Below are 25072 nucleotides of genomic sequence, written 5' to 3' on the forward strand. Positions count from 1 at the left end.
ACATATATATATACAGTGTGATGTCTCTCCGGCTCCCTCTGGTGGCTGTATACATATATATATATACAGTGTGATGTCTCTCCGGCTCCCTCTGGTGGCTGTATACATATATATATACAGTGTGACGTCTCTCCGGCTCCCTCTGGTGGCTGTATACATATATATACAGTGTGATGTCTCTCCGGCGCCCTCTGGTGGCTGTATACATATATATATACAGTGTGACGTCTCTCCGGCCCCCTCTGGTGGCTGTATACATATATATATACAGTGTGATGTCTCTCCGGCGCCCTCTGGTGGCTGTATACATATATATACAGTGTGACGTCTCTCCGGCGCCCTCTGGTGGCTGTATACATATATATACAGTGTGACGTCTCTCCGGCGCCCTCTGGTGGCTGTATACATATATATACAGTGTGACGTCTCTCCGGCGCCCTCTGGTGGCTGTATACATATATATACAGTGTGACGTCTCTCCGGCCCCCTCTGGTGGCTGTATACATATATATATACAGTGTGATGTCTCTCCGGCTCCCTCTGGTGGCTGTATACATATATATACAGTGTGATGTCTCTCCGGCCCCCTCTGGTGGCTGTATACATATATATATACAGTGTGATGTCTCTCCGGCTCCCTCTGGTGGCTGTATACATATATATACAGTGTGACGTCTCTCCGGCGCCCTCTGGTGGCTGTATACATATATATAGTGTGTCGTCTCTCGGGCGCCCTCTGGTGGCTGTATATATATATGTATACAGTGTGACGTCTCTCGGGCGCCCTCTAGCTGCTCTTCGTGGCAACTTGTGTATTACCCAGAGTCCTCGGCGGTCCAGAATGTAGTTTTTCGTCTTTTCTTGGTCACGTGAGCGTGTTCCGGCCTTTGGTAGCCACGCCCCCAGGTGACGTGCGGCCACTTGGCAGTTCCTCGGCTCCGCCCCGTCTTACCGGCCGCGGACACGCAGGGCGGTGACGGGAGCGCGCAGCGGTGAGTGGCGGGGCCGGGATGGAGGGATGCGCGCCCCCTGCAGTCAGTGCACGGAGCGGCGCCGGCGGTGATTCCTTCCTTATCTTTGTGGCGCTGATCTTTCCGTTCTGCTCCAGATGTCTCCTGTACGGGCTGCACCGGTTACATCACGGCCGCATGTGTCATCACCGCTGCAGCCAATCACTCAGCTCACTGGCTGACGCTGCGGACTTCTGGGGTGAGCCCAGTGACTGGCTGCAGCGGTGATGTTGGCTGAGACCCTGTGTCACCGCTGCCTCCTGTCCACACTCCGCAGAGCTGGGGCGACGGGGGTCAGTGATGGGGAAACCGCAATAACGCTGCCGCTAACAGGAGCGCGGAGAGCGACCATCACCGGTGTACGAGCAAATCTACCAGGTGTCACTGGGGTCCCAGGCTGTGCTCCGGCCATTCACTGGGGTCCCAGGCTGTGCTCCGGCCATTCACTGGGGTCCCGGGCTGTGCTCCGGCCATTCACTGGGGTCCCAGGCTGCTCTCCGGCCATTCACTGGGGTCCCAGGCTGTGCTCCGGCCATTCACTGGGGTCCCGGGCTGTGCTCCGGCCATTCACTGGGGTCCCAGGCTGCTCTCCGGCCATTCACTGGGGTCCCAGGCTGTGCTCCGGCTATTCACTGGGGTCCCAGGCTGTGCTCCGACCATTCACTGGGGTCCCAGGCTGTGCTCCGGCTATTCACTGGGGTCCCAGGCTGTGCTCCGGCCATTCACTGGGGTAACAGGCTGCGCTCCGGCCATTCACTGGGGTCCTAGGCTGTGCTCCGGCTATTCACTGGGGTCCCAGGCTGTGCTCCGGCCATTCACTGGGGTCCTAGGCTGTGCTCCGGCCATTCACTGGGGTCCCGGGCTGTGCTCCGACCATTCACTGGGGTAACAGGCTGTGCTCCGGCTATTCACTGGGGTCCCGGGCTGTGCTCCGACCATTCACTGGGGTCCCGGGCTGTGCTCCGGCCATTCACTGGGGTCCCGGGCTGTGCTCCGGCCATTCACTGGGGTCCCGGGCTGTGCTCCGGCCATTCACTGGGGTCCCGGGCTGTGCTCCGGCCATTCACTGGGGTAACAGGCTGTGCTCCGGCCATTCACTGGGGTCCTAGGCTGTGCTCCGGCCATTCACTGGGGTAACAGGCTGTGCTCCGGCCATTCACTGGGGTCCCAGGCTATGCTCCGTCTATTCACTGGGGTCCCGGGCTGTGCTCCGACCATTCACTGGGGTCCCAGGCTGTGCTCCGGCCATTCACTGGGGTCCTAGGCTGTGCTCCGGCCATTCACTGGGGTAACAGGCTGTGCTCCGGCCATTCACTGGGGTCCCAGGCTATGCTCCGTCTATTCACTGGGGTCCCGGGCTGTGCTCCGACCATTCACTGGGGTCCCAGGCTGTGCTCTGGCCATTCACTGGGGTAACAGGCTGTGCTCCGGCCATTCACTGGGGTCCTAGGCTGTGCTCCGGCCATTCACTGGGGTAACAGGCTGTGCTCCGGCCATTCACTGGGGTCCCAGGCTATGCTCCGTCTATTCACTGGGGTCCCGGGCTGTGCTCCGACCATTCACTGGGGTCCCAGGCTGTGCTCCGGCCATTCACTGGGGTAACAGGCTGTGCTCCGGCCATTCACTGGGGTCCCGAGCTGTGATCCGGCCATTCACTGGGGTCCCAGGCTGAGCTCCTGCCATTCACTGGGGTCCCAGGCTGTGCTCCGGCCATTCACTGGGGTCCCGGGCTGTGCTCCGGCCATTCACTGGGGTCCCGGGCTGTGCTCCGGCCATTCACTGGGGTCCCGAGCTGTGCTCCGACCATTCACTGGGGTCCCAGGCTGAGCTCCTGCCATTCTCTGGGGTCCCAGGCTGAGCTCCTGCCATTCACTGGGGTCCCAGGCTGAGCTCCTGCCATTCACTGGGGTCCCAGGCTGTGCTCCGGCCCTTCACTGGGGTCCCTGGCTGCTCTCCGGCCATTCACTGGGGTCCCAGGCTGTGCTCCTGCCATTCACTGGGGTAACAGGCTGTGCTCCGGCCATTCACTGGGGTCCTAGGCAGTGCTCCGGCCATTCACTGGGGTAACAGGCTGTGCTCCGGCCATTCACTGGGGTCCCAGGCTATGCTCCGGCTATTCACTGGGGTCCCGGGCTGTGCTCCGACCATTCACTGGGGTCCCGGGCTGTGCTCCGACCATTCACTGGGGTCCCGGGCTGTGCTCCGGCCATTCACTGGGGTAACAGGCTGTGCTCCGGCTATTCACTGGGGTCCCGGGCTGTGCTCCGACCATTCACTGGGGTCCCAGGCTGTGCTCCGGCTATTCACTGGGGTCCCGGGCTGTGCTCCGGCCATTCACTGGGGTCCCGGGCTGTGCTCCGGCCATTCACTGGGGTCCCGGGCTGTGCTCCGGCCATTCACTGGGGTAACAGGCTGCTCTCCGGCCATTCACTGGGGTCCCAGGCTGCTCTCCGGCCATTCACTGGGGTCCCAGGCTGCTCTCCGGCCATTCACTGGGGTCCCAGGCTGTGCTCCGGCCATTCACTGGGGTCCCGGGCTGTGCTCCGGCCATTCACTGGGGTAACAGGCTGCTCTCCGGCCATTCACTGGGGTCCCAGGCTGCTCTCCGGCCATTCACTGGGGTCCCAGGCTGCTCTCCGGCCATTCACTGGGGTCCCAGGCTGCTCTCCAACCATTCACTGGGGTTCAGGTCTGCGCTCCTGCCATTCACTGGGGTCCCGGGCTGTGCTCTGGCCATTCACTGGGCTCCCGGGCTGTGCTCTGGCCATTCACTGGGGTCCCGGGCTGAGCTCTGGCCATTCACTGGGGTCCCGGGCTGCGCTCCGGTCATTCACTGGAGTCCTGGTCTGCGCTCCGGCCATTCACTGGGGTCCCAGGCTGCGCTCAGGAGAACATTGAGATCGCAAGGTCCTCCTCACTCTGGACCTGTCCTCGAGGGGGATGTCCTCCTTACTCTGGACCTGTCGTCGGTGGGGGGAGTGTCTTCCTCACTCTGATCCTGTCCTTGGGGGTGTGTGTGTCTTCCTCACTCTGGACCTGTCTTTGGAGGGGGATGTCCTCCTCACTCTGGACCTGTCCTCGGAGGGGGCTGTCTTCCTCACTCTGATCCTGTCCTTGGGGGTGTGTCCTCCTCACTCTGGACCTGTCCTTCGGGGAGGTGTGTCCTTCTCACTCTGGACCTGTCCTCAGGGGGTGTGTGTCCTCCTCCTCACTCTGGATCTGTCCTCGGGGGGTGTCAGGGGTGTCCTCCATTGTGGACCTGTCTTCAGGGGGCGGTGTCCTCCACTGTGCACCTGGTCTCGGCAGGAGGTGTCTTCTTCACTCTGGACCTGTCCTTGGTGGGGTGTCCTCCTCACTCAGGACCTGTCCTCTGCAAAAGTTGTCCTCCTCACTCAGGACCTGTCCTCCGGAGCAGTTGTCCTCTTCACTCTGGACGTGTTGGGAAGGGGTGCCGGATACTGGTCCTATTGGCCACTATGATCAGACATCTCAATCTCTGTGTGTCTAGGTGATGCCACCCTGTGATGGGATATCCTTCCATATCCTGTGATCACACATCTTTCTTTCTCTTTGTTGGGGTAATATCACTGAATGTATGAAACCTGTGTGTGATGTGGTGTTATGAGGGACCACTGTATTCTGGGAAGCAATGAATGATGAGTGATAATCAGATATGATGTGACAGTGGTATATGGTGTGTCAGATGACTAGTGACAGTGAGATATGGTGTGGTAGATGACTAGTGATGAACCGGATATGCAGTGAGGTGGCATGCTTGGCTTCGGCAAGCGGTGGGGTTGGTTCGCTATGCTCGGGGAATCTGGTGGAGTTGTTTTAGGGAGAGCGTGTGTGGTTGTCAGGCTTGGGTGATTGGGTGGGATCGGTGGGCTCGGGCGAGCAGGTGGGATAGCGGGTTCGGCCAATCTGTTGGGTGGAGTGCTTGGCTTTGGCCAGTGGAAGGTGACAAGCTCGGCTTCGGCGAGAGTTGTATTTCCCTTACTGATTATTTTCCTCTTCTGTTTCAGTCTGTGAATGTGCCGGTCATATCGATGCCTTTCTCCGAGTCGCCCTTCAGCTGCCGCCTGCTGGAAGTGCTCTTCCACCTGAGTTGTATCCTGGTGTTTCCATCCTACTGGTTTATTGATCGGCTGTTGTCTTGTACAGTCTCCACCAGTGCGGAGCGCTCCTGTGCTCTGCGTATCCTGTGTCTGGTATTTGGGGTGCCGCTGTTCGTGCTTCTCTTTGTAGTGTCCTTGCCCCTGTGTGTTCTCGGCCTCCTGCTCTGGGCTCCGCTTCACCAGGTCCGCCGGCCGTTCAGTTACCAGCGATGTGTGGTTGCCGCCAATCCTCTTGACAGGACCATCATAGGTGTCCGCTCTTTCATCTTCATCAGTGCCAATCTATGTCTCCTGCCAGATGGCTTGGCACGTTTCAGTAACCTGAGCCACACTCAACGTCGTGTCACTGCCATCTCCCGGCTTCTCTGTGCTGTTCAAGAAGCGCAGGATGATGGTGACTCCGCACCAGTCTGCAGCGCTGAGGACATCCTACCCATGATCGAGACACCTGGTAATAAGGTCCAAGGTGGAGAAGAGGATGGCCCGTTTGAGGTTTCTCTTGTGTTCCCACAGGATGCAGACTTTATATGTCTACAGGAGGTGTTTGATGGCCGAGCGTCTCAGAAGATGCGCCGCTGCCTCGGCTCCTCTTTTCCCTACATCTTATATGACGTTGGCCCCTCAGGGCCACATGGTTGTGGTTTCAAGTTCTTCAATAGTGGACTATTCCTGGCCAGCCGGCACCCTCTGCTTAATGCCAAGTATTACATCTACCCAAATGGACGTGGGGAGGATGCTTTGGCATCCAAGGGCCTCCTGTGTGTTAAGGTAAAGCAATCGATGTCGTTCAGGCACACGGATGCCACACCTGTACCACCATGTGCGGACACTGCGGCAGCCAGGGTTCATTGGTCATTGTGTCTCTCAGATTGTGATGTGATTTGTCTACAGGTTCAGTTAGGAGAGACAGAGCAGAAGCAAAGGATTGTGGGATACATAAACTGTACCCACCTCCATGCTCCAGAGAGTAAGTGCAGGGGGCGACATAGTAGTAATAAATATGGGGAGATCAACCTACCCGAGTCTTGTGGTTATCAGAAACAAGACACAGAGATGAGGCTTCAGTGTGGGAGCCTCTGCCTTCTAAATCAGTACCATTCTACCTCTACTTGTCTCAGGGTTTCCTCTCCTCCTTGTACATGTTTATGGGGTGTCGTCCTCTCCTTGTACATGTCTGAAAGAAGGTGTCCTCTTCATTCTGTATGAGTCCTTGGGGGAAGGTGTCCTCTTCCCTCTGGATGAGTCGTCGGGCGTGAGGTGACTGGGCTAGTCATCAGGGGAAGGTGTCTTCTTCACTCTGGACCTGTCCTCGGGGGTGGGTGGGGGGGTGGTGAATGTGTCCTCCACTCTGAACCTGTCCTCGGGGATGTGTGGGGGGGTGTCCTCCTCACTCTGAACCTGTCCAGGGGGAGGGGGGGGGAGTCTTCCTCACTCAGGACCTCTCCTCAGGGGTAGGTTTCCTCTTCCCTCTGGATGAGTTTTCAGGTGTGAGGTTTCCTCTTCCCTCTGGACGAGTCCTCGGGCGTGAGGTGACTGGGCTAGTCATCAGGGGAAGGTGTCTTCTTCACTCTGGACCTGTCCTCGGGGGTGGGTGGGGGGGTGGTGAATGTGTCCTCCACTCTGAACCTGTCCTCGGGGATGTGTGGGGGGGTGTCCTCCTCACTCTGAACCTGTCGAGGGGGGGGGGTCTTCCTCACTCAGGACCTCTCCTCAGGGGTAGGTTTCCTCTTCCCTCTGGATGAGTTTTCAGGTGTGAGGTTTCCTCTACCCTCTGGACGAGTCCTCGGGCGTGAGGTGACTGGGCTAGTCATCAGGGGAAGGTGTCTTCTTCACTCTGGACCTGTCCTCGGGGGTGGGTGGGGGGGTGGTGAATGTGTCCTCCACTCTGAACCTGTCCTCGGGGATGTGTGGGGGGGTGTCCTCACTCTGAACCTGTCGAGGGGGGCAGGGGTCTTCCTCACTCAGGACCTCTCCTCAGGGCTAGGTTTCCTCTTCCCTCTGGATGAGTTTTCAGGTGTGAGGTTTCCTCTTCCCTCTGGACGAGTCCTCGGGCGTGAGGTGACTGGGCTAGTCATCAGGGGAAGGTGTCTTCTTCACTCTGGACCTGTCCTCGGGGGTTGCTGGGGGGGTGGTGAATGTGTCCTCCACTCTGAACCTGTCCTCGGGGATGTGAGGGGGGGTGTCCTCCTCACTCTGAACCTGTCCAGGGGGAGGGGGGGGGAGTCTTCCTCACTCAGGACCTCTCCTCAGGGGTAGGTTTCCTCTTCCCTCTGGATGAGTTTTCAGGTGTGAGGTTTCCTCTTCCCTCTGGATGAGTCCTCGGGCGTGAGGTGACTGGGCTAGTCATCAGGGGAAAGTGTCTTCTTCACTTGGGACTTGCCCTCTGTGTGGGTGGAGGGGGGCACGGGGGGGGGGGGAGGTGTCCTCCACTCTGGACCTGTCCTCAGGGGCGTAAATGTGTCCTCCACTCTGGACCTGTCTTCTGTGATGGAGGGTGGTGATGTCCTCACTCTGGACCTGTCCTTGGGGGGGGTCCTCCTCACTCTGGACCTGTTTGGGAGGGGTGGGGGTGGAGTCCTCCTCACTCAAGGGGAGGTGTCCGCCACTCTGGACCTGTTTTCGGGAGGAATTGTCCTCTTCACTCTGGACCCATCTTTGGGGGTGAGGTGTACTCTTCTCGCTGGACCAGTCCTGGGGGAGGGGGTAGGAGGGGGAGTAGAAGGTGTTTTCTTGACTCTGGACAAGTCCTCGGGGGGATGGGGTGTCCTCTTCACTTTGTACCAGTTCTTGAGGGGGTAGAGGTGTCCCCCCTCCCCCTGGACCAGTTCTGGTGGGAGGTGGAGGTGTCCTCTTCACTCTGGACCAGTTCTCGGGGGTTGGAGAGTTAAGGAGGTGTGCTCTTCACTCTGGGCTAGTCGTCGGTGGATGGTATCTTCCTCACTCTGGACCTGTCCTCTGCGTGTGTGGAGGGGGGCATGGGGTGTCCTCTTCATTCTGGACCTGTCCTCGGGAGGAGGTGTCCTCTTCACTCTGGACGTGTTGGGGAGGTGTGCTATGGGCCACTATGAAAAGACATCTCTATCTCTGTGTGTCTAGGTGATGCCACCCTGTGATGGGATATCCTTCCATATCCTGTGATCACACAGCTTTCTTTTTGTTGGGGTAATATCACTAAATGTATGAATCTGTGTGTGATGTTACAATGGGCCACTGCATTCTGGGAGGAGGGCTGTCACTGTGGATGACCTAAGAAATGAGGTCTGCAATTGAACTTGGAGGTGGGAAGCAAAGGATGATGATTGATAGATATGATGTGACTAGTGAAGGTGGGATACAGTGTGACGGATGACTAGTGACGATGGGATATGGTGTGACGGATGACTAGTGATGATGGGATATGGTGTGACGGATGACTAGTGATGATGGGATATGGTGTGACGGATGACTAGTGACGGTGGGATATGGTGTGACGGATGACTGGTGACGGTGGGATATGGTGTGACAGATGACTGGTGACAGTGGGATATGGTATGACAGATGACTGGTGACAGTGGGATATGGTGTGTCGGATGATTAGTGACGGTGGGATATGGTGTGACGGATGACTGGTGACAGTGGGATATGGTGTGACAGATGACTGGTGACAGTGGGATATGGTATGACAGATGACTGGTGACAGTGGGATATGGTGTGTCGGATGATTAGTGACGGTGGGATATGGTGTGACGGATGACTGGTGACAGTGGGATATGGTGTGACGGATGACTAGTGACGGTGGGATATGGTGTGACGGATGACTAGTGATGATGGGATATGGTGTGACAGATGATTAGTGATGGTGGGATATGGTGTGACAGATGATTAGTGATGGTGGGATATGGTGTGACGGATGACTAGTGACAGTGGGATATGGTGTGACGGATGACTGGTGACAGTGGGATATGGTGTGACGGATGACTAGTGACGGTGGGATATGGTGTGACGGATGACTAGTGATGATGGGATATGGTGTGACAGATGATTAGTGATGGTGGGATATGGTGTGACAGATGACTAGTGACAGTGGGATATGGTGTGACGGATGACTAGTGATGATGGGATATGGTGTGACAGATGATTAGTGATGGTGGGATATGGTGTGACAGATGATTAGTGATGGTGGGATATGGTGTGACGGATGACTAGTGACAGTGGGATATGGTGTGACGGATGACTGGTGACAGTGGGATATGGTGTGACGGATGACTAGTGACGGTGGGATATGGTGTGACGGATGACTAGTGATGATGGGATATGGTGTGACAGATGATTAGTGATGGTGGGATATGGTGTGACAGATGATTAGTGATGGTGGGATATGGTGTGACGGATGACTGGTGACAGTGGGATATGGTGTGACGGATGACTAGTGACGGTGGGATATGGTGTGACGGATGACTAGTGATGATGGGATATGGTGTGACAGATGATTAGTGATGGTGGGATATGGTGTGACAGATGATTAGTGATGGTGGGATATGGTGTGACGGATGACTGGTGACAGTGGGATATGGTGTGACGGATGACTAGTGACGGTGGGATATGGTGTGACGGATGACTAGTGATGATGGGATATGGTGTGACGGATGATTAGTGACAGTGGGATATGGTGTGACGGATGACTAGTGACAGTGGGATATGGTGTGACGGATGACTAGTGACAGTGGGATATGGTGTGACGGATGATTAGTGACAGTGGGATATGGTGTGACGAATGACTGGTGACAGTGGGATATGGTGTGACGGATGATTAGTGACAGTGGGATATGGTGTGACGGATGACTAGTGACGGTGGGATATGGTGTGACGGATGACTGGTGACAGTGGGATATGGTGTGACGGATGACTAGTGACGGTGGGATATGGTGTGACGGATGACTAGTGACGGTGGGATATGGTGTGACGGATGACTAGTGACGGTGGGATATGGTGTGACGGATGACTGGTGGGATATGGTGTGACGGATGATTAGTGACGGTGGGATGTGATGTTACATAGTTACATAGTTATTGAGGTTGAAGGAAGACTTTAAGTCCATCTAGTTCAACCCATAGCCTAACCTAACATGCCCTAACATGTTGATCCAGAGGAAGTCAAAAAAACCCCATGTGGCAAAGAGTAACTCCACCATGGGGAAAAAAATTCCTTCCCGACCCCACATACGGCAATCAGACTAGTTCCCTGGATCAACGCCCTATCAAGGAATCTAGTGTATATACCCTGTAACATTATACTTTTCCAGAAAGGTATCCAGTCCCCTCTTAAATTTAATTAATGAATCACTCATTACAACATCATACGGCAGAGAGTTCCATAGTCTCACTGCTCTTACAGTAAAGAATCCGCGTCTGTTATTATGCTTAAACCTTCTTTCCTCCAGACGTAGAGGATGCCCCCTTGTCCCTGTCTCAGGTCTATGATTAAAAAGATCATCAGAAAGGTCTTTGTACTGTCCCCTCATATATTTATACATTAACATAAGATCACCCCTTAGTCTTCGTTTTTCCAAGTGTAATAACCTATCTTGGTATTGCAGACCCCCCAGTCCTCTAATAACCTTGGTCGCTCTTCTCTGCACCCGCTCTAGTTCAGCTATGTCTTTCTTATACACCGGAGACCAGAACTGTGCACAGTATTCTAAGTGTGGTCGCACTAGTGACTTGTATAGAGGTAAAATTATGTTCTCCTCATGAGCATCTATGCCTCTTTTACTGCATCCCATTATTTTATTTGCCTTTGTAGCAGCTGCCTGACACTGGCCACTGAATATGAGTCTGTCATCCGGATGTGACGGATGACTGGTGACAGTGGGATATGGTGTGACGGATGACGTGACAGTGGGATATGGTGTGACAGATGACTAGTGACAGTGGGATATGGTGTGACGGATGACTAGTGAAGGTGGGATATGGTGTGACGGATGACTAGTGAAGGTGGGATATGGTGTGACGGATGACTAGTGAAGGTGGGATATGGTGTGACGGATGACTAGTGAAGGTGGGATATGCTGTGACAGATGACTAGTGGTGGGATATGGTGTGACGAATGACTCGTGAAGGTGGGATATGGTGTGACGGATGACTAGTGAAGGTGGGATATGGTGTGACGGATGACTAGTGGTGGGATATGATGTGATAAATGACTAGTGCTGGTGGGAAATGGTGTGACGGATGACTAGTGACAGTGGCATTTGGTGTGACAGATGACTAGTGAAGGTGGGAAATGGTGTGACGGCTGATTAGTGACAGTGGGATATGATATGCAAATTGCCTCTTCTGAGATAAAGAGGACTTAAACTCTATAGCGCCACCTGTTGGAAGTAGCGATCCTACAAGTCACAATCAACCCTTTAACGAGTCGTGCAATATGACTTAGGATAAAAGCCAAATCAGTATCTCAATTCGCAGACACGGTGTTTCGGGCTGTTGGCCCTCGTCAGTGCGAAGCATGAGAACTGATTTGGCTAGGTGAGAGGCTCTGGACATGGGGTCTAAGGGGTATCGTTTCTCCTTATGGAGAGTGACATACCATCTCTGGCTTGTCAAGGTAAGGAGGCTTATTTGCCGTACAATGCTCCTCTGGGAATTTAAATATGCAAATTGCCTCTTCTGAGATAAAGAGGACTTAAACTCTACAGCGCCACCTATTGGAAGTAGCGATCCTACAAGTCACAATCAACCCTTTAACGAGTCGTACAATATGACTCAGGATAAAAGCCAAATCAGTATCTCAATTCGCAGACACGGTGTTTCGGGCTGTTGGCCCTCGTCAGTGCGAAAGAGGCAATTTGCATATTTAAATTCCCAGAGGAGCATTGTACGGCAAATAAGCCTCCTTACCTTGACAAGCCAGAGATGGTATGTCACTCTCCATAAGGAGAAACGATACCCCTTAGACCCCATGAGTGGGATATGGTGTGACGGATGACTAGTGACAGTGGGATATGGTGTGACGGATGACTAGTGATGATGGGATATGGTGTGATGGATCACTACACCATGTTCCAAATTATTATGCAAATGACGGTTTTCTCGGATTTTCCTAAATGGTCGGTGCAAATGACAGTCAGTCTAATAACAGTCATCACCCGTTACAGTATACATTGAATTTTATTGAAGAAACCTCCCAATGATAACAGTATAATCTCCAAAATGAATAAAACCCCACAATGCACTGCTCCAAATTATTAGGCACAGTAGAATTTCTAAACATTTGATATAAAGAACTGAAAAGTCTCATTTGTGGAATTTGCAGCATTAGGAGTAGTCCATGAGCCGGGCCAGATATCGGTACCACCCGGAGTGACTAATTTTCTTTGGTATTTTTAGGTAGATGCATGTCTGTAGTTTATTTTTTGATATGATAGCCCTTACATATACGTAGCTTATTAACCCCTTCAGCCCTAGGCCTATTTGTACCCAAGTGCCTAAGCCAATCTGACCTGTGCCACTTCATGGGCTAATAACTTTGGAACGCTTTCACCTATCCAAGCCATTCTGAGATTGTTTTCTCGTGACATATTGTACTTCACGTCAGTGCTAAATGGGAGTCAATATATTTTACCTTTCTATATAAAAAAATGCTAAATATTCGGAAATTTTGGAAAAATCGGCAATTTTTTAACTTTGAAATTCTCTGCTTTTTACAAAAATACTGATACCCCCCATAATAGTTATTAATTTACACTCCCCACATGTTTACTTCATATTGGCATCATTTTGAAAATGAAACCTTATTGTTTTACGACGTAATAGGGCTTATAGTTTTATGCGCAATTTTTCACATTTACAGCAAAACCCACTTTTCAAAGGACCAAGTCACTTCTGAAGTCACTTTAAGGGGCTTACATAACAGAAACCACCCATAAATTACCCCATTTTGCAAACTACACCCCTCAAGCTGTTCAAAACTCATTTTTAAAAACTGTTAACCCTTTAGGTGTTCCACAGGAATTTTAGCAGAATGAAGGCGAAATTTCAAAATTTCATTTTTTTTCCAGATATTACATTGTAATCCAATTTTACCTGCAACCTAGCAAGGGTTAACGGCAAACCCAAACTTGGTTACCCTAATTCTGCAGTTTATAGAAACACCCCACATGTACTCGTAAACTAAAGTATGGGCACACAGCACAGCTCAACACGGAAGGAGCGCTATGTGGTTTTTGGGTGGCGGATTCACTGGAAGAAATCTAGGGGGCCATGTCACATTTGAAGGCTGCCTGAGGTACCCCCACAGTGGAAACCCCAAAAAGTGACCCTATTTTGGAAACTACACCCCCAAGGAATCTTTTAGGGGGTATAGTGACCACTTTGACCCAACCAGTGTTTCACAGTAGTTGGAAACACTTGGTTGAGAAAATGGAAAAAGTGCATTTTTTACATGAAGGTGTCATTTTAGGCTCATTTTTTTATTTTTAAGAGGTGTACCAGCAAAAAATGCACCCCACTATTTGTTCACCAATCTCTCCCGAACACAACAACACCCGATATGTTGTCGTACACTGCAGTATTGGGGAACGGCAGGCCTCGGAAGGGACACATGCCATCATGCAGACCCTGAAGCTTAACAGAATTGTGTGTGTGTTTGATCAAGCACTCTATGCCAAAGCTGCCGAGGTTATCTGGAAACAGGAGAAGTTCAAGAACATTATAATTAGAATGGGTGTCTTCCACACAATCTGTAATCTCCTCTCTATCATAGGGAACAGATTTCAGGATGCAGGCCTTAGAGATCTGTGTGTTGAATCCGGTGTAATCGCTGAAGGATCAGTGTCTGGAGTGATGGACGGCCGGAGGTACAACAGAGCAGTGAGACTACACAAGCTGGTCTATGAAGCACTTATGAGGCTTGCATGGAAAAACTTCCTTCCATGGCTAGAAGAAAACCATGCAAGGGACCTTCACCATCTGGATGAAACACTGAAGAACATCACAAACTTTCGCATCAGTGTGTCGCAGGGATCCTTCGAAAAGCTCTTGGATAATGAATCTTGCACACTTACCCTGAAGCTCTTTCAAGTTTATCTTGAGACCCTCAGAAATGAACAACTCTCAGCATTCTGGATGTCATACTTGGACATGGTCGAGACCATGCTGGCCCTGGTTCGAGCTTCAAGAGAAGGCAACTGGATGCTTCACCTAGGAGCAATCCGACAGATGATACCATGGTGTTTTGCCTATGACAAGGTCAACTATGCCCGATACCTAACCTATTACTATGCCACAATGTCTCGGCTGCCCATAGAACACCCAGAGGTCCATGAATACTTCATGCAAGGTGGCTTTTCGGTCCAGATCGGTAGCAAGAATCCTTTTGGACGAATTCCTGTGGACCAGACCATTGAAGAGACAATCAACAAAGACACCCAGACACCAGGGGGCACAAAAGGCTTCAGCCTCAAAGTTGGAGCTGTTTCCAGGTTCTACCTGACATCAGAGTACCGCAGTATGTACTTGAGGCAGCTGAGGGCCCTGGTAGGCCAACAATATACTGACTTCAGCCATTCAGACCTACAGGTGTCTAGGATTAGAAGAGATGAAGCCGATGTCCAATCTTTCGTTCAACTGCTGGAGACAGGTTGGGTGAACCCCTTCAACAAAGAGCATAATGGTGAACTTATCAGTTTGTCAACAGCGACTGTAGCACCACCAGATGTAGCCAAAGACCTTCAAGGGGCATACAGTATAGGAGAGGATGCATATCAAACATTCAAGGATGAGCGTTTGGGTACCGATAAGCCAACTACATTGTTTCATGACAAGATGACGAAGAACAAACTTAAAACGTTCTCTAACATCCAAATGAAGACACGCAGACAAGGTCTTGGCAAGGAGGTAATTTTGAAGGCTGACAGAAACCTATTTGGCCAGATGATACTTGTAGCTGAGAACAGAAAGCTACAAATGAGTGATGTCTTGACTCATCCCCTGGGTCCATTGCCATGGGCACTTGCCAATGGTGATGGGTCTATCCGCAAGACCAACAAGGCTGCCCTCGCAAGGGAGTTGGAGAGGAATGCTCGTCCTGCAGAAGTGATCCCCGAGCCCTCTGCAACCATCATTGATGGGATGAGCCTGGTTCAGAAACTGAAGGGAAACAATGCAACATTTGGCCAGCTAGCAGGCACAGCAATGAGTCGCGCTATCCATGAGGGTGCTAAGAGCAAGCGCATTGATATTGTCTTTGACGTCTACAAGGAGACATCCATCAAAGATACAGAAAGAGTCAACAGATATGAAGGCACAGGGATCCATTTCAAGAACATTCAACATGGGCACAACATCCAGCAGTGGAAAAAGCTTCTAAGTAGTTCCTCCAACAAGGCAAGTCTCATAAAGTTTCTGGTAGAAGAATGGAAGGCGAAACACCACAGGGAGAAGCTTGAGGAGAAGGAGCTGTATGTCACATGTGAGCAGCTCTGCTTTAAGATCACCAAAGAACAGTGGGAAGAGGCTGCTGACCTTAAGTCAAATCAAGAAGAAGCAGACACACGCCTCCTTCTCCATGCTCTTCATGCAGCAGAATCTGGTTACAAGTCGGTCATCATCACTTCGGAGGATACTGATGTCATGGTCCTGTGTCTGGGCATGTGCCACAAAATCCCATCCCACCTGTTCCAGAAATGCGGTACACAGAACCGGACAAGATTCCTGGATATCACCACTCTGAGCCGAACATTGGGAGGCAGCGTATGTGATTCATTGATTGGTATGCATGCATTTACAGGCTGTGACACCGTCAGTGCATTCGCTGGCCGTGGGAAGATGACGACACTCAAGCAGTTGAAGATGAACAAGACATACCAGGATGCCTTTCAGGAAGTTGGTCGTTCATGGGAAGTGTCTACCGAACTTTTTGAGAAGTTACAGGAAATCACCTGCCACATGTACCTGCCAACTACCCAAACAACTGAGGTAAACAGGCTCCGTTATCAGCTGTTCTGTGCCAGACGTGGAGTGGTAGAGTCAAGTCAACTCCCTCCTTGCCAGGACTGCCTTTTCATGCATGCACTGCGTGCAAACTACCAGGCTGCGATCTGGAGGAGAAGTCTGCAGAGCCAGCCATGGGTTGCAAACCCAACAGACTGCGGTTGGATGATAGATAACGACGGAAAGCTTGTTGTCAAGTGGATGCAAGGGGCACCAGCACCAGAAGCTATTATACAGCTACTGTCCTGCAAGTGTGTGCGGTCATGTGAACTTCCTCAGTGTACTTGCCTCAGCAATGGCCTGAAGTGCACAGACATGTGCAGATTACAGACATGCCAGAACAAGGGTACTGAAGACGAGCCAGTAGAACAACAGTCAGATTCAGAGTCCGATGTTGAAGATATTATGGAGTAACATATATATATATATATATATATATATATATATATATATATATATATATATATATATATATATATATATATATATATATATATATATGCACATGACATGTTCAGTGTGTATTTACATAACTTGGATTAAATTTTGTTACAAATACTACATCTAGTCACTCCGGGTGGTACCGATATCGTCATATTTGGTTCTTGGCTCATGCTAAAATTCCTGTGGAACACCTAAAGGGTTAACAGTTTTTAAAAATGAGTTTTGAACAGCTTGAGGGGTGTAGTTTGCAAAATGGGGTAATTTATGGGTGGTTTCTGTTATGTAAGCCCCTTAAAGTGACTTCAGAAGTGACTTGGTCCTTTGAAAAGTGGGTTTTGCTGTAAATGTGAAAAATTGCGCATAAAACTATAAGCCCTATTACGTCGTAAAACAATAAGGTTTCATTTTCAAAATGATGCCAATATGAAGTAAACATGTGGGGAGTGTAAATTAATAACTATTATGGGGGGTATCAGTATTTTTGTAAAAAGCAGAGAATTTCAAAGTTAAAAAATTGCCGATTTTTCCAAAATTTCCGAATATTTAGCATTTTTTTATATAGAAAGGTAAAATATATTGACTCCCATTTAGCACTGACGTGAAGTACAATATGTCACGAGAAAACAATCTCAGAATGGCTTGGATAGGTGAAAGCGTTCCAAAGTTATTAGCCCATGAAGTGGCACAGGTCAGATTGGCTTAGGCACTTGGGTACAAATAGGCCTAGGGCTGAAGGGGTTAATAAGCTACGTATATGTAAGGGCTATCATATCAAAAAATAAACTACAGACATGCATCTACCTAAAAATACCAAAGAGAATTAGTCACTCCGCTTGGTACCGATATCGTCAAATTTGGTTCTTGGCTCATGGACTAGAGGTCACATTCACTGAACAAAAAAGCTATTTACCTCCAGAACCTCCTAACAGGCCAAGTTACATGTAACATAGGAGCCTTCTGTGATGTCACCTCCACATTTCTTGCATCCATTGAACTTGTGAGTTTTTGGAGAGTTTCTGCTTGTATTTCTTCCCTCCCAGAGCTGCTGTTTTGGTGTGAACGGCCTCCCACCCTCATAGATCTTTTGCTTGATGATACTCCAAAGGTTCTCTATAGGGTTGAGGTCAGGGGAAGATGGTGGCCACACCATGAGTTTATCTCCTTTCATGCCCATAGCAGCCAATGACTCAGAGGTTTTCTTTGCAGCACGAAATGGTGCATTGTCAGCATGAAGATGATTTTGCTCCTGAAGGCACGTTTCTGCTTTTTATACCATGGAAGAAAGTTGTCAGTCAGAAACTCTATATACTTTGCAGAGGTCATTTTCACACCTTCAGGAACCTTAGAGGACCCTACCAGCTGTTTCCCCATGATTCCAGCCAAAAACATGTCTCCTCCACCTCCTTGCTGACGTGTCGCAGCCTTGTTGGGACATGGTGGCCATCCACCAACCATCCACTACTCCATCCATCTGGACCATCCAGGGTTGCTCGACACTTATCAGTAAACAAGACTGTTTGGAAATTAGTCTTCATGTTTGTCTGGGTCCACTGCAACCGTTTCCGCTTGTGATCACTGTTTAGGGGTGGCTGAATAGTAGGTTTATGCACCACAGCCAGCCTTTGAAGGATCCTACACCTTGAGGTTCGAGGGGCTCCAGAGGCATCAGCAGCTTCAAATATCTGTTTGCTGCTTTGTAATGGTATTTTGGCAGCTGCTCTCTTAATCCGATGAATTTGTCTGGCAGAAACCTTCCTCATTATGCCTTTATCTGTATGAACTCTGTGCTCGGTTTCAGTCACAAATCTCTTCACAGTATGATGATCACTCTTAAGTTTTCGTGAAATATCTAATGTTTTCATCTCTTGACCAAGGCATTGCACTATTTGATGCTTTTCGGCAGCAGAGAGTTCCTTTTTCTTTCCCATGTTACTTGAAAATTGTGGCCTGCTTAATGTGGAACATCATTTTTAAGTAGTTTTCCTTTAATTAGAATCACCTGGAAAACTAATTATCACATGTGTATAAGATTGATTTCAGTGATCCATTGAGCCCCGAGACACAATACCATCCACGAGTTTATTTGAAAAACAATATAGTTAAATCTTTGACACTTAAAACCAATTTGCATAATAATTTGGAACACGGTGTAGTGACGGTGGGATATGACATGATATGATGGATGATTTGTGACGGTGGGATATGGTGTGACGGATGATTTGTGACGGTGGGATATGGTGCGACGAATGACTAGGGCAGCACTGAGTTTCCTTTTGGTTGCGGACGATGCGTGACGTCCTTTGTATAATGACTGTTTCATCTCCTCTGATGGATGTCTCCCATGTGTCCAGGCGATGCCGCCATTCGCTGTGACCAGATGTCCCTGCTCCTTCAGTGGGTGTCTGACTTCCAGGCTGAGAACTCGCAGGACAGGGAACTTGTCGCCTTCGATGTTCTCTGTGGAGATCTGAACTTTGACAACTGCTCGTCAGGTACGATGTGAGCTCCGCGCTGATCATCCGGGTTATAGCGGTCGTGTAATGCTGTTTTTTCGTCCTGATTATTACGGGATGTCTGGTCTATAGAAATGTTTTCACCAGTTCACCCCCACTAGTGACTAGGCGACATCCACCCTGCTCCTGACTAGGCTGCGCTTGTGACTAAGCGACGTCCACCCCCACTCGTGACTAGGTGGCGTCCACCCCCGCTCTTGACTAGGCGGCGTCCACCCCCGCTCGTGACTAGCTTCAGGTCAGTGCGGTACCTTTCTTCAGCTCTGCCTCAGGCCGATATTGTACCTTGCGCCAACTCTGGCCCACAGGCCGGGGTGGTACTTCACTCCAGCTCTCGGCCTCAGGCCGGTGTGGTACCTTGCACCAGCTCCGCCCCACAGGCCAATGTCTTACCTTTCTCAATTCTGCCTCAGGCCGATGGGGTGCCTCGCTCCAGCTCTCTGCCTCGGGCCAGTGGGTACCTTGCTTCACCTCTCTGCCTCAGTCCAGTGGGGTACCTCGCTTCAGCTCTCCAATTCAGGCCAGTGTGGTACCTCACTCCAGCTCTACGCCTTAGGTCAGTGAGGTACCTCGCACCAGCTCCGCCCCACAGGCTGATGTGGTACCTTTCTCAGCTCTGCCTCAGGCCGATGGGGTGCCTCGCTCCTGCTCTCTGCCTCAGGCCGGTGGGTTACCTTGCTTCAGCTCTCTGTGTCAGTCTGGTGAGGTGCCGCGCTCTCTGCCTCAGGCTGGTGGGGTACCTTGCTTCAGCTCTCTGCCTCAGTCCAGTGGGGTGCCTCGCTTCAGCTCTCCACTTCAGGTCGGTGAGGTACCTCGCACCAGCTCCGCCCCACAGGCTGATGTGGTACCTTTCTCAGCTCTGCCTCAGGCCGATGGGGTGCCTCGCTCCTGCTCTCTGCCTCAGGCCGGTGGGTTACCTTGCTTCAGCTCTCTGCGTCAGTCCGGTGAGGTGCCGCGCTCTCTGCCTCAGGCTGGTGGGGTACCTTGCTTCAGCTCTCTGCCTCAGTCCGGTGGGATGCCGCGCTCTCTGCCTCAGGCTGGTGGGGTACCTTGCTTCAGCTCTCTGCCTCAGTCCAGTGGGGTGCCTCGCTTCAGCTCTCCACTTCAGGTCGGTGAGGTACCTCGCACCAGCTCCGCCCCACAGGCTGATGTGGTACCTTTCTCAGCTCTGCCTCAGGCCGATGGGGTGCCTCGCTCCTGCTCTCTGCCTCAGGCCGGTGGGTTACCTTGCTTCAGCTCTCTGCGTCAGTCCGGTGAGGTGCCGCGCTCTCTGCCTCAGGCTGGTGGGGTACCTTGCTTCAGCTCTCTGCCTCAGTCCGGTGGGGTGCCGCGCTCTCTGCCTCAGGCTGGTGGGGTACCTTGCTTCAGCTCTCTGCCTCAGTCCAGTGGGGTGCCTCGCTTCAGCTCTCCACTTCAGGCCGGTGTGGTACCTCGCTCCAGCTCTCCCTTCCTGGGCTGAGCACAGTCGTCTTCTTCTGGTCACTGCTCGGCCACGTTGGGGATTTACTCATGACTCCACGTTCTATCTTCCTCTTATACACGTTCTGTCCGCAGAGCTGCTACCACTTCAGCCCTTATACACATTAGACAAATGGCAGGGTCAGATGACAATGTCTGCAGCTAATGTGAATGGCGACACACAACTTTCTCTAGATTTCTAACTGCTGATGCTTAAGAGCAAAGCCGCAACCAGAGATACCTCCCAGCCACAGTCATAGAGAAGATAGGTGTGCGCTGCCAGCTGAGCGCTCCTGTGTATGGGAGAGTCGGAGGAGATGGCTGGCAGCCCATCATTTGGCCAACCGCTGTGTACAATGTGTGGCGGCATTACAGCAGACGTCTGACACAATGTCCAGGAGATCTTCACTCACATCAAGAGCGTCCTGGTGAGATCTGCATGCTCCAATGGTGATCTTTGCTCTCCTGTGCGGCAGTGGGATCAGTTCTTGAACACCTAGATACTAAAATCTCAGACAATGCCCATGTGTTTTCGTCTTTTGGCTTTCTCGATCGCACAGTTCGCAGATTGGGAAACCAGAACCTCTGCAGCAGAGGACAGCAAGGATCCATATTATAGGATGGAGATCTTACTACTGCAGTGAGGGCAAAGGTTTGATGACCAAAGTGTATTGTCCTGGAGGACCTTGATATCAGCGACCATCTCCTGGGCATAGTGACGCCGTCCGTCTTCTGCTCTTGGTGATTGGAGCTCACTTGTATGCATCGGAGCAGAAAGTGTCAGGAGACCCATCGGAGCAGCATTTACCCCTGAGCTCCATTCACACTGATATCGATGGTTACCAGCGCCACCGATCAGTGGATCCCGAGATCCCGACCTCCGCGTCTGTAGTTATTGTATTTTGGGGCCCTCTCAGGTTTACGCTCTTGATTGTTTCTTCTTTTAGATGACTGCCTGGAGCAGAAGCACAAGCTGTTTTCTATGTACAAAGATCCCTGTAGAGACTGCGCAGGGCAAGACCGGCCCGGATCTGTGGGTGAGTTCAGAGCAGCTCTCGGGGACCCTTACCTACCCCTGACCCTGTCTGCAGAGACCCCTGATCCTTCCCCTAGCCACAGACCCCTCACCACCCCTGACCTCGGGCAGGGAACCCACACTGATCAGGCCATATAGCCTAGTGACTATCTGTGATGTCTGCTCATTGGGTGATCGCATGTAGGAAGACACAAGGAACAACTAACCATGTCCCTCTGCTACACCTCCGGGAAGAGAGTGGAAAGCCAGGATAAGAGTCCTGCTGCCGGTCCTTTCCTATCTCATTGTAGGTCTCTCTTGCCCCCATGGTACACAATCTGCCCTCCCTATAATACAGTGTTCGGCCTCCTCATAGTTCCGTACTGCACCGGTGATGACCCGCTTCTGTCTCCGCAGGGACTCTCCTCAGACAAGAGCTTCTCTACCATGAAGCGGTGAACTCTCCGGCCCGGCTGAAGAGGTGAGTGATGTGGTAAATAGAGAGCTGGTCTACTACTCCCATCATCCCCTCCTCATGATTGCTCTCTGGTTGCAGCACCCTCCAGTCACACGGTGAGCGGCGGCAGTATGTGGCGCCTCCATTACCTCAGATTGATGGCAGCGGGGACCACTGGACGGGACGACGCATCGATTACATCCTGTACAGGAAGGCGGACACTCTGCTGCCAGTGGTGAGTATCCGCTGCCCCCATCATCCACAGCCATGTATTCTACAGCCCCAGGGACCATAGTGGGGGAACGCCTCCTCTGTGGGCACTCCTGGATGTAGAACGTAGATGGGAGGGGTGCAGGGAGCGACCACCATAGTGGTAGGGAGCCAGAGGTACAGGACTAACTGTAGGACCCCTCCATGTATAGACACCCGCAGCTGAAACTGGGAACTGACCCCAAACACTGAAGGGCAGCACTGGTAACTGGCTGGAGAGTGCCATCAGTGTCATGGGAATCCAGTCCTATTCAGTGCAGACAATAAGTATTTGATCCGTTGCCGATTTTTCACGTTTTCCCTCCTGCAGAGAATGGAGAGGTCTGTAATTGTTATCGTAGGTACACTTCATCTGTGAGAGACAGAATCTAAAGATAAAATCCAGAAAATCAGATTGTAGGATTTTTACATAATTTAATTTGCATTTTATTGCATGAAATTAGTATTTAATCACCGACCAACCAGCAATAATTCTGCTCTCAGACATATTAGTTTTTCTTTAAGATGCCTCCTACTCTGCACTCGTTACCTGTATTAATTGCTCCTGTTTGACCTCGTTACCTGTATAAAAGACACCTGTCCACACAATCAATCACACTCCAACCTCCCCACCATGGCAAAGACGAAAGATCCATCTAAGGACACCAGGGACTAAATTGTAGACCTGCACAAGGCTGGGATGAACAACAGGACAATAGGCAGCAGCTTGGTGAGAAGGCAACAAATGTTGGCTCAATTTTTAGAAAATGGAAGAAACACAAGATGATGGTCAATCATTCTCAGTCTGAGTCTCAATACAAGATCTCATCTTGTGGGGTAAGGATGATCTGAGAAAGGTCAGAATCAGCCCAGAACTATACGGGAGGACCTGGTCAATGACCTGAAGAGAGCTGGGACCTCAGTCTCAAACATTACCATTAGTAACACACTGCGCCATGAATTAAAATCCTGCAGGGCACACAAGGTCTCCCTGATCACGCCAGAACATGTCCAGGCCCATTTGAAGTTCACCAATGATCCAGAGAAGGCATGAGAGAAGGTCATGTAATCAGATGAGACCAAAATAAAACTTTTTGGTATCAATTCCACTCGCCGTGTTTGGAGGAAGAAGGATGAGTACATCCCCAAGAACACCGACCCAACTGTGAAGCATGGTGAGGGAAACTTCATACTTTGGGGGTGCTTTTCTGCAAGACTGGTCGACTGCACCATATTGGAGGGAGGATGGATGGGGTCATGTATCGTGAGATTTTGGCCAACAACCTCCTTCTCAGCAAAAGAATTGAAGATGGGTCATGGCTGGGTCTTCCAGCATGACAATGATCTGAAACACAAAGCCAGGGCAACTAATGAGTGGCTCTGTAAGAAGCATTTCAAGGCACTGGAGGGGCCTAACCATTCTCCAGACTTGAACCCAAAGGAAAATCTTTGGAGGAGCTGAAACTCAATGTTGCCCAGTGACCGCCCCGAAACCTAAGAGATCTGGAGAAGATCTGTATGGAGGAGGGGGCCAAAATCCCTGCTGCAGTGTGTGCAAACCTGGTCAAGAACTACAGGAAACGTCTGACCTCTGTAATTACAAAGGTTTCTGTACTAAATATTAAGTTCTGTTTTTCTATTGTATCAAATACTTCATGCAATAAAATGTTAATTAATTATACATACAATGTGATTTTCTGGATGTTATTAGATTCTGTCTCTCACAGGTGAAAAGTACCTACAATAAAAATTACAGATCCCTCCATTCTTTGTAGATGGGAAAACTTGCAACATCAGCAGTGTACCAAATACTTATTTTCCCCAAAGTTTCTCACTTTGTTCCTTTTTTGGTTGAAGGTTGTAGACAAGTTCCAATTCATCACCCGGTTGGCCGGCCTCTCGGATCACATCCCAGTTTCTCTGCACCTGTCGACCTCGCTCCCGGAGAGCAGCTCCCTGTAATTCATTGACCTCTTGGATAACATCCAAGTTTCTCTGGACCTGTCGACCTCGCTCCCGGAGAGCAGCTCCCTGTGATTCTTTGGCCTCTTGGATAACATCCCAGTTTCTCTGCACCTGTCGACCTCGCTCCCGCAGAGCAGCGCCCTGTAATTCATTGACCTCTTGGATCACATCCCAGTTTCTCTGCACCTGTCGACCTCACTCTTGGAGAGCAGCGCCCTGCGATTCATTGACTTCTTGGATCACATCCCAGTGTCCCTGCACCTGTCCTTCTTGCTCCAAGAGAATGGTGCCCTGTGATTGGCTGGCCTATCGGATCACATCAGTGTCCCTTCATCTCTTGTCCTCTAGTGGATAAGCACATTGTGAGTGGCTGACCTTCTCAGATCACGTGTGATTGGCTGACAGGCCAGCCTCTCGGATCACCTGTGATTGGCTAGCAGGCTGGCCTCTCGGATCACATCCCGGTGTTCCTGCACCTGTCTTCCTCACTACCGGAGATCAGCACCTTGTAATTGACTGATCAGCTTCTTGGATCACAACCCAAAGTCTCTGCACTTGTCCTGTGATTGGCCGCTGCCTTCATGGATGACAACCCAGTGTCCCTGCACTTGCCGGCCTGTCAATCATTGGATTCTGATTTCCTTGAGTGACGAAGATCCGTCGTATCACAGCCCAGTGTTCCTGGACCTATTCTCGATACTTAGATCAGCACCTAGTGGCACTTGTCTCGCGTCTTGATATCCCTGCACTTATGTCTTGCACTGTCCTCCGTCCAGCACCCCGTGATTGGCCACTTCGCACACGGACACCTCACTGATGGTGTGAATGTCTCCTGACTTCTGTATTGTGTTATTAATAAAATATTTGCTACGA

The 25072-nt window shown here is 51.0% G+C and overlaps 1 protein-coding gene across 5 annotated transcripts; it reads left to right on the forward strand.

The window, feature by feature from the left end:
• The first annotated feature begins 837 nt into the window (after positions 1-837).
• On the forward strand, positions 838-25072 carry LOC143802013 (sphingomyelin phosphodiesterase 5-like). Of its 5 annotated transcripts, XM_077281299.1 has the most exons (9): positions 838-992; positions 5036-5896; positions 6020-6095; positions 18894-19034; positions 21461-21550; positions 21946-22009; positions 22085-22220; positions 24092-24217; positions 24293-25072. In XM_077281299.1, the coding sequence occupies exons 2-8, from the start codon at positions 5060-5062 to the stop codon at positions 24194-24196; spliced, it is 1449 nt and encodes a 482-aa protein (XP_077137414.1). In that variant the 5' UTR covers positions 838-992; positions 5036-5059; the 3' UTR covers positions 24197-24217; positions 24293-25072. The 5 variants fall into 5 exon arrangements, with proteins under 5 accessions (XP_077137414.1, XP_077137412.1, XP_077137413.1 ...); XM_077281297.1 differs by having other exon boundaries at positions 24092-25072; XM_077281298.1 differs by lacking the exon at positions 838-992 and adding an exon at positions 994-1059 and having other exon boundaries at positions 24092-25072.

Source organism: Ranitomeya variabilis, chromosome 1 (genome assembly GCF_051348905.1).
Source record: "Ranitomeya variabilis isolate aRanVar5 chromosome 1, aRanVar5.hap1, whole genome shotgun sequence".
Lineage (NCBI taxonomy): Eukaryota > Metazoa > Chordata > Amphibia > Anura > Dendrobatidae > Ranitomeya > Ranitomeya variabilis.

What these genes read in the sequence shown, in the direction of transcription:
- LOC143802013 (XM_077281295.1), top strand. Translation starts at nt 1,238, where the DNA reads ATGTTGGCTGAGACCCTGTGTCACCGCTGCCTCCTGTCCACACTCCGC. An exon ending in GCAGAGCTGGGGCGACGGGG is followed by an intron (nt 1,304 to 5,035) that starts GTCAGTGATGGG and finishes CTTCTGTTTCAG; the next exon opens with TCTGTGAATGTGCCGGTCAT. An exon ending in CCACCTCCATGCTCCAGAGA is followed by an intron (nt 6,096 to 18,893) that starts GTAAGTGCAGGG and finishes CCATGTGTCCAG; the next exon opens with GCGATGCCGCCATTCGCTGT.